Consider the following 10,633-nt stretch of genomic DNA (forward strand, 5'->3'; position numbering starts at 1 on the left):
AAAAGTAGTGAGAATCAGGATGGTTTTAATGGAAAAATCGTTCGTTAGTGTGAGTTTGAAATAGACTAAAAGTTTGAATGCTTGGAATGTCATATTTTACATTTGACCAACACCAAACTGTTAAAGGTATTTCAGCACGTAACAGCGCTATTGTAAGCATGATTCCGCCCTAAAAAACCGGAATAAATTTCTTACTGGGGGTAATTTTAATAAACTTTGTCTCCTGGGGGAGTTCAGAAAATTGAAAGATGAATCAGTCAATGTCAAGGTGAATTTCTCGATTAAGGTGAATCTGATTTGACAATCTTCTTCTGTTAAACAATATTCATGCAGTTACCTTCAGTTTTACTACTTCCTCCACCACTTTTTTCTAAATCAATTATTGATTATTATTAATTATTGAGTCCCTTTGCGAAAATTTAAACAAGATTTAAAGGCATCAATGACTGAATGACTGACAATACTTTTATACATATGTACATTTTAGACAGACGAATCATTTGACATGCATGCATGCTCTTTGAAGTATACTTAAAATCGAGCCTTAATTTGGGCGATTTTAAACTTTGTAATATTTTGTAATATATATCAGCTCAGTATATGGCATACCATTAAGTGTATGTTAAGTTTCGAATATTACATATGTGTGTATTAGGAAGAAATGCCATCAGTATGCCAAATGGTTTTCCGTGTGTACTTTCCAAAGGTTTCCTGCACGGAAGAACCACCCGGTGATTGCTAAAATTGTTACAGTAAAACAGCGTTTTAAAACATTTTTAGTACAATCTCATGCGGGAAGGTAATTAAATTCAGCGGAGGATTGTTTCATCCTGCGCGGCTATTAACCAATCAGATTGCGTGCTTCACTGTTATCATTATTCAATCCTCTTTCTATAGCCTGACATTTTCACTCGTCAATTTCAATTCATATTGGACTCATGACTTAGTTTGACAATGTGTGAATCGAAACACTTCAAGGTTAACAATAAACACACGATCCCGGCTCAATCACAAACTATCATTTCTTGTTTAATAAACATAAGTCCAGCATAATTTACATGGAAGGTTCTATAAATGGCCCAAAAATGCGTTGGCAACTTCCGATTCATCAACATTAAAGAAAAAATCAAAAGCAGCGTCTAAAAAGTCCTGACGACTGATTCTTTCATCTTTGTTGCTATCCAAGGTATTGAAAGATTTCACGATCTCCTCGTCAGAAATATCATGACCCAAAACATAGAAATACATCTTGTATTCCTGTAAGGAAATGAAGGCATCCCCGTCGGCATCAACAACATCAAAGATAGCATTGTGGACATTATTTGTGACCGTTTTCGCCTCTTCTTTGCTCATTGATAACATCATTTCACTGGACGCCTTGACAAGATCTTGAATGGGATAGCTTGTGCCTTCTTCAAGCTTGAGAATTCGTGCAACTGTTTGAAATGCCATATCGACTGCGTCGTTTTGTTCACGTTGCGACATGTGAGCAAGGCCCTTCAATTTCTCTGCCATTTCAATGAAATCGCCTCGAGTTAAGCAGCCTGTTAATTGTCTTTGTCTATAAGCTTGAAATGCGCCGTTAATTTACGCATGTGATACTCTTTTTGCTTGGCATTAACCTGACTCATTTTGAGTTTCTAAATCGTCTGCCTTATAATGCCTTAGTCAGATTTTAAGCATGAAGTGCAAAAAGGCAATTTTCCAGTACACATATATCATATCCCTGCATACACGGAAACCCATATTAAGGAATCAGAGACATTATTTGCTCTTCAAATAAGTACCCGGCTCAATCAGATCACAGATCCGGCCAATAATTGACCTGCAACATACAATTTAAAATGGATCTAATTTTAAAATTAAAACGCTTAAAATCATCCAGAAACTTTAACTGAGACATGCAGTTAAAAAGCAAGACACAGCAGTTAAACGAGTTTCGTTAGTACGTTTTGGGAAGATACATATATGCACTTTACCTTTTTATTGTTGGCTAAAAACTCAATAAGCCCTTCAAAACCAAATTAGTATACTCATTGAAATCAATATAGTCAAGTATTTTGATAATTCATTTAAACGTGTCACCACGCTAGAAGCTTAGTTGATGGGGGGGGGGGGGGTGGGTGTAGTGCACATTAATATTATATCAGTTTGTTAGCGATTATATATCGGCCACATATTTTGTTGGCGTTTGCTTTAACGGTTATATGAACACGAATATATGAATATACACCCCCAATTCTTCTATAAACTGAGCTATCTTGAAATTTTGTAACTCCGCATTATAATTTCTGCTTTCACTGCCGCGAAAAAAAATGCATTAAACCAAAATAATAGATTGGAATAATAGGCTGGAATAGAGCACTTAGTATTCACCGTTCTAAGCTATAATCACTTTTTCGTTCGACATGCATCAAATGCGGGATGCGTGAGTATCAGAGTATGGATCAAATGTGTATGATGGTGATCAAAAAAAGATGTTACATTTAATCGAATGTACAATGAATTATTATAACGCACGATTTCCGGCAGGGGCGTACCGAGCACCACCTCTAGCTTTTTCAGTTTCAAAATGGTCGGTAAATTGATACGGAATTAATACGGTTTTTAAACAAAGGCAGTTTGTAATTTTTGATTTCGTTGCATCAAACATCGTTCTGGCAATGGACGGCCGCTGGTATAGATAATTAAAAATACGTGTGAATTTTACTGCAGTGATTCATGTATCGTGATTTCTTCAAACGACAAGTCAGTTTATCCCATTTCCATTATATCGTTCCAAAAGTACAGATGTGCGATTTTTTACTCCCCCAATTGGAAATCCCTCGCTACGCCCCTGACTTCCTCATTTCACACAAATGTCGCAAGGTGCCAAGGTTGACACCTGTATCCAGGAAAATACACACAATACCCTGAATATATGCATAGAATAACCGTTAAATAAGTACAATGTCTTTGTATTTATTGTACTTCATATTGTGTTCATTTAACACGCTGTACAACCTCACAACGTTAGCAGGGCAAAACCATAATGGAACTGTGTGGTTTATACTAGCTATATGTCTTTTTACAAAAACTGCTTGGTTATACACCACACAAGACAACCCGAACGTAGGCGTGGTTCAATAATAAGAAGCATACAGTTTGTATACATCTTTGGAGACTTCCTGTTAACGGTTTCAAATTTTTCAAATATTCACTTAATTAAGGCTTAGACGGATGTTTATACAAACTGGTTTTAGCGACTTCCATAACCCATTCTATATCGTGTGGGACAGAAAAAGTTTATTTTTATCGCTGTTAGAGATGACATAAAAAGGGGGAACCAGATCTTGCTGGTCATTCGATGATAAACAACAGAGAACAAGTTACGGAGAAGACAACAATATTAAAGACAAGCAAATATTTTTGAAAAACTTTCAACTGTGACAATAATAAACATCTATAAAGACTAAAGTCATAAATATCAAGAAATGAATTTGATGGTGGGTTTTAATTTGAACTAAACTATTGTGTTAGTAAATTTCAACATTAATTGTATCTCATCTGATCAGTTGTATATAGTTGTATAAATATTTTTGATATATTTGCCTAGTGAATTACAAACGAATTGCTTTCAATTATAGTCCGAGTATAAAGGTTAGACGGTAGTTTATTTAGGTCATGTCACACGAAACCATGTTTGAAATGAATATTTTCCCTTATCTTATAATTTCCATCGTCGCATATACAGAAATTTGTGGCCCGATCTTGGAGTTGACCAAACTAATCTCTATACGTCTCTATGCCACTGCGTGCGAGTAGTTAACATGTTAACAAATTTGCCAAGAATAAAATCTTAAGTACGTTTACAAGTTATGACATAATTCTTATATTTTTCATAGCTTTCGCTCTGCACTCTCCTTTTCGTCTACGTGGGCATATCGCCTAAAACCGAGGCAATTGGTTGCTTCCCTTATGGCCCTTACCGTCCTACCGTTCTTGACTTGCGCAGACGTTACGTTCTGTTAAGGAAGTTCCAAGCCTCCAGCACACAGAACACAGCCCCAACAGGTGACCCAAGTGCTGGTCACTGTCCCTGGACCTATAATATCAGCTCTGACCAGCAACGTCTACCTATTAATTTACCCATTGCGACGTGCCAAAATTGTTCTCTTAAATGTGTACCAAAATATTATCATCACAATGTCATGGAAAAAAAATGCGATACCAACACCGGAGAAAGAGTGTGGATGTGGAAAACAGAGAGATTGGCTGTGGCTTTTGTTTATAAGCCTGCTTATTGAACTGAAATCATTTTAGTTAAAATATTTTTCGATATTAAATCACGACTTTCATTAACGTTTAACTAAAACAATCCTAATATGTGTATGCATTAAATAATTTTACTTTCAATTAAATTTTACTATATAAATTGTATTAGTTTTTGCTATTAGAAATAGTAGTAGTTCGTCCCTCAATAAAACCACAATTTATACTCCTATAGCACCCTTAAAAATGCACTATCCCTAAATATCTTTTATGTTGCCCATAGCTTGAATAAAAACGAAATGATTATTCTCATTGAAACAGCAAACAGGATTTTGTCATTTTGATTCGCAAATACATCATCTCGATGAGTCAGTAACGACAATCTTCTAAAATTGCTTTTCTGTTGTGGACAGTATCTGTGACCGTTTTCGCCTCTTCTTTACTCATTGATAATATCATTTCACTGGACGCCTTGACAAGATCTTGAATGGGATAGCTTGTGCCTTCTTCAAGCTTGAGAAGATTTGCAACTGCTTGAAATGCCCTATCGACTGCCTCGTTTTGTTCACGTTGCGACATTTGAGCAAGGCCCTTCAATTTCTCTGCCATTTCAATGAAATCTCCTCGAGTTAAGCAGCCTGTTTTGTCTTTGTCTATAAGCTTGAAATGCGCCGTTAATTTACGCATGTGATACTTTTTTTGCTTGGCATTGACCTGATTCATTTTGACTGAGTTTGCTAGCTAAATGCTTTTACTCCAATTATTTCACTTCATCCATAACAAATGTATATTGTTGAGTCATTCAAGCTGATATATACAATGGACATTTTTTTACAATGATTGCCATAGTCTGATACTCCGCATTAATCACCGAGTGTCGGTAATGTAATTGTTGGTCCCAGTTTTATTTTTCTATATATTGCTACTGTAATATACTGTAATAAGCTACATATTGACTACTATAATATAGCTATATGGATAACAACTGGATTGGTGATTGGGTTCAACGACAATATTGGGTTCAACGACAATAATACTGTACGCGTAAGAATATCCTTGCGTTTTCAAATTTTTCTGGCATCGTGTGGGGGCCTGAATCGTTTCATTCGTTTGTATGTGACAAAAACGAGTCGCGCGGACCGCGTCGTAGCTCGTAGATGAGACGCGCGTTTCCAAATAAACTGTAGTATTGGCTGCTTCAAGTTTAAACGAATACACGTACTTAAAAGCCTAATTTTTTAATATGTCATCTTTTTGAAATATGCAATCTTCAAAATTTTCCGTGGGTGTACGTGCATGCGTATAAAAAACGTGTTAGTGGAAAGCAGGCTGAAGCCATCGATCTGTAGTAAATCATCCGTAAAATTTACGAAATGAGACTTCCGCTGCTTTAATTTCCTAATATTTGAAAGTCACACCACGTCACATCGATAACAGCACCCTAGATCATTATTCCATATCCCACCGTGTCAAAACATACCAGATCATCTTATATAACGCCACAGCGGAACACTCAATATCATACAACGACACAACATACGAGTTCATTGATTATTTACGTCACAACATACGAGATCATTGAACATCATAGAACACCATAACATACGATTCATCATATCATTTATATAGTATCATACAACGTCACAACATTCGAGATGCATTCAGTATCACCACAACACACAACGTCAGAGCATACGAGATGCATTCAGTATCACACAACGCCACAACATACGAGGTCATGCAGTATCAAAAACGTCACAACATATATACCAGACCTTTAAACATCATACGTGCCACAACTATTACAAGACACAAAAATAATGTGCCCAAAATGATAATAAAATGACCAAATCATTGAACAATATTACAAACATGACTTTTTACACCAAACGTGACTTTTTACACTGGAAAAGAACATTCGGCTTCTTACGGGGTTCATAGCAGGCAAATCCGGTGTAGCAATTAAAGTACGATGTCGTCTTTTATAGCCCGGTGTTCTTGAAGGAAAAAACGGGCTTAAAACTGATACTATCACTAGATTATCACTAGATACCTCTAAATCACTTCTAAACTGTTCTTCCTATCGTTCAAGTAAGGATTAAAATTTTATCGAAGTCGATGTCAGCGTACAACAGAAAGAAGTCTTATTATAGATGACACACGCTGTGATGATAATTCTTCACCTCGAGAGCCATTGTTAGTATCATCTATTAATTGTTTATTTCACAGCATTTCGTTGCTTAGTTGCACCAAAACGTAGTGTAATGCGACTTCCTTTTCGATTCTACGTGTAATGCAAAAATTGTTTTATTAGATAAATGAATAAAAAATTATTTGGTATTTTAATAAAAATAAATGTTACCTTTCCCCCCCTACGTTATAAAGTTTGGTATATAAAATTTCTGCGACATCAATGAAAAATCCTGGGGTACGATATTTTCTAAAACTGAGTTAACATCACCATATTTAAAAGGAAAGCTATCCAATCATCATTGAATTTACTCAGTATTGCAGACACATAATACATATGCCTTTACATCGAAATATTATAGACCCTTCGTAAAAAATGCGTTAAGACGTATTTGTAAAGAAAGAATGCTTCTGATTGCCCAATGCGGCTAGTTGCTATAATCACGGCAACTCATGTTTTTGCCATTATACGGCACTTCCCAGACACCCAGACTTCTTTTGCAAAGGAAATATAAACTATAAGTCTATATCTATAATCAAACATGATTAAAAGACATCTGTTTACCAACTTTCGATTGAATCTCTCAGTTTAAAATAACAATAGAATAAGGATGTGCTTACATAGCACATGTTTTAAATAACGCATCGAACGGAAACTTATATTAGTGACGTGCAGCGATGTGGTATATAGCTACGTATGCTTCCGTATAGACCCAAAATTTAGAAGTATTTATATACTATTATACTTATAGAAAGTTTACACAATAGCAAAAACACTATTGCGTTGAATATGATATCGGGCGAATAGTTTAGTACAGAACTATCTCATGAAGAAACCGGTTAAGCCGACTTGAATAAGAATCCTGTTCCTCTTCTTCAATGAGCGGGGAACCTGACTTGACTGTTGTTACGCTCAACACATTATGGTTTAATTACACGACTTTCCTGGGTAAAGTTTACCATATTTCCAGGTTAAAACAAATTTTATTTCCATTATATTTTTAGCACTCAGTTTAATCGGAGAAGTTGTTAAGAATTTTTCTAGCCAGGATGTGTTGACGATTAACTAAGTAAGTTCATAAGTCAATTTATAGCCCAAATTTAACCAGTGTTTTGGAGTGCGATTTCTCATCAAATAAATTTTATGACGTTTTTTTATCGGCAAAGTAGACATTAATATAGGTCGAAAATTACGAGAAATATTTTGTATATATCTATAATGTAGATAGTTGCTTTACCCTATTTGATAAATGATAAGCGATGAAGTTACATAAATATGTACAATGTGTATTTATATATTTTTTATTCATCTGGGTGATATGACGTCATCTGTAGGCTTACTACGCCAAAAAGCCATTCCATTTTTGGTATCCGGCATGCTGCGTCTTAGCCTTGCATACTGACGAGCCTAGTCCTGTTGTAAGAACTGAAAAAGTTTGTTGAAGTTATAACGAATAGCTACGTTTCCTTCTAATGTTATACCGTACGTTCCCACCACGCATGTGTGACGAAATTTTATTATTTAGAGCTGCAAAAGGGGAAGTTCATCGTTTCCACAGTCAATAAACACGGGAACATTAGCATAGCAGAACTAAATCGGAAGGCTACGTGCGCTTATATGATGGTCACCTCAATCAGTACTGCATGGAGGACAGTCTTAAATGTGTGAACGGCCCTGTAATACGAACTACGAAAGCGTGATATCTCGCGTGCTTTCGTATTCCCGTTTTCATTGACACAGTAACAAAAACGTTTGTGTGTTAACGTTCGTAGTCTCACGCTGACAAAGGAAGTTGATTTTAAATTGAATTAATTGTGTGGAAACCAGGATACTAGTGTATGTTGATAAACCAGCACATCCACATCAGCTAATCTTGAAATAGATTTACTCTATACTATACCATCCTCATATTGAGAATCAGAAAAATAAGAAATCTTTTTAAGAATCTAGAAAAGTTGCTACAACTTCCGTCTAGGAATTTTAGAGAAATTTACATTTCCAATTACATTCTTCAAAAATGAGGCCTCTGTTCCCAAAATATATGAAATAACATTGTCGCATGCAATTATATATTCTTACGTGGACAATTCAAAACGGTTGCAGCTGTAATCGACTTTTGTTTCAGCTTGAAGAATAATAGCGTGGTATGTTCTCGGTATATTTTCCAGTGATTTCTTTGTAATCTCTATTTTTGTGGAAAAATTCCCAAACCAGGACGACGATATAAAAACATGGCACACAGCTCACGATCAAACAAATTTGCTTCGAAGTTACACAGAAAGGATCCGAAGAACCAAGAAAAACCGATATCATCAACAAAAAATATGAATTTGAAGACTTTAAGTTTCATGGTGAGAAGTAGCTATATGTATAGTCTTTCGTATGGGATAATAATTAAAAATCGCTGTTAAAGTGTTATGGTTAATTTTTGTGTTAACTAGCTCAATCTCATAGACTTATACCCCAATCTTTGCTACAGTTTAAAATTTCATTTACAATAGTATTTTCCAAAACAGAGGTTACTGCCAGTTTAACCTACATACTATGTACAACATTTATGGTACATATTAACCTATATGCTATATATAATACTGATATAACGATCGATCTATTTTTCTTATTTCAGTTGTTAATACTTCACGTGAATCTTTTTCTGAAAGAGTGTTGCTCTCATCCAGTCGACTGTCCTAAGGAAGATGTGCTCAGGACGCGGTACATGTTTGTGAAAAATACATTAACAAAAACACAAGCCTCTGCAGCCGGTTACGCTGCTTCAAAGAAGTGTCCTTATAAATGGGTTGAAAGTGATGACAACAACAGATATCCACAAAAAATTTCTCAAGCAACATGTGGAAATGATTGTGACTACTATTACTGCATTCCCGTGAGGTACAGAATGTTGGTGTTCAAGAAAAAGCCGCAAACGAAGAACGAATGGATGCCCGAAATGCAAACATTTAACGTGGCATTTGTATACACCAAGCCGACGATATGAATCAGTTTTGTCAATGATCAAAACACGGACGATAGTTCAGTAAAAACATGAAAACAATTGTATAAGGACAGGCATAAAATTGAATCACCCATACTTTCAGTTAAGTTGATAATTTTTAATATAATTTAAAGTTTTAAATAGAATTTAATATAATTAAAATAATAGAGGAAAGTATAGTAACTATACTACGCTAAAATATTAATATAATTCGATTGTCATGAAATCGCTTTCCATAATATTTCATAATATAATATATTTATACTTATTTATTCAATGATGAATAATATTATTATTTATTGTCAATATGATGTCAGTATATTTATAAACTGTATTTATAAACTGTTGCATTCACGAATGCAATATATTTTTGAAATAATAAAGGATGTCAGTATCTAAAACTTGTTTCGTCGTAGTTTTGATTAAAAATCACGGCGTTTGCTTGCCTCTTCCATACAACTACACTAGTTACATTTTTTTGGGAATCACCTATAAAAAATGAGGCTCTGGTGTCACAACCACGTTTGATATACAGTAAGATTAGAACTTCGATGTCTTTAAGCATGCAAGAGTATGTGGTTTGTGCCGAGTTCGGTTGGAAAATTTTTCTTATTCCATGCAAGGTTCCACATCTTCTGAAACAGCTTATTTTGAACATAACAAACTTTAGACAATTTACCCACACAATCCATTACGACTAACTTGAATTATTGAAGGGGGAGTGTAAAAGCCCGCCTGTAAATCTATAGCTGCCCCTGCGTTTGGCATCGCTAAACCGCGAATATTAAAAAAAACCAGTACCATGCAGGAGAGCAATTTTATCAGTATCTGACACGTCACACAAAACTAAGCTTAAGATGCAAAGATTGACAAAAATACTTGTGAATGTTTCGACCTATAAGAAACTTCGTCCGTCGGGGGGCAGTTCGTAACCTGACTCGCCACGAATTCTAACAGTTGAGACCCAACGTGGAAGAAAGCGGACTGGTTTAACATGCATGTGGTTACCCTATATACATGCAGGCCTTTTGAATCTCTTTGCGATTCAAAATTTATGAATCGGTTTACATTTCCTTCACTTTTTATTGATCACTCTTCTTCTGCCTTAATTAAGTGTTGAAGAACAAAACGGAAAAAAAAACATTCGAAAGTCATATTGCACATACGGCTATATGACATTTTTTATGTTAGATCGATCG

The 10,633-nt window shown here is 35.3% G+C and overlaps 1 protein-coding gene across 1 annotated transcript; it reads right to left on the bottom strand.

The window, feature by feature from the left end:
* Window positions 1-1,068: 1,068 nt before the first annotated feature.
* Window positions 1,069-1,515, bottom strand: LOC114519012 (luciferin-binding protein-like). The gene has a single exon (XM_028539068.1). The coding sequence runs from the start codon at window positions 1,513-1,515 to the stop codon at window positions 1,069-1,071; it is 447 nt and encodes a 148-aa protein (XP_028394869.1).
* Window positions 1,516-10,633: the final 9,118 nt, after the last annotated feature.

The sequence above is a fragment of the Dendronephthya gigantea genome, unplaced genomic scaffold (genome assembly GCF_004324835.1).
Source record: "Dendronephthya gigantea isolate DGI-Jeju-01 unplaced genomic scaffold, DenGig_1.0 000012F, whole genome shotgun sequence".
Lineage (NCBI taxonomy): Eukaryota > Metazoa > Cnidaria > Anthozoa > Malacalcyonacea > Nephtheidae > Dendronephthya > Dendronephthya gigantea.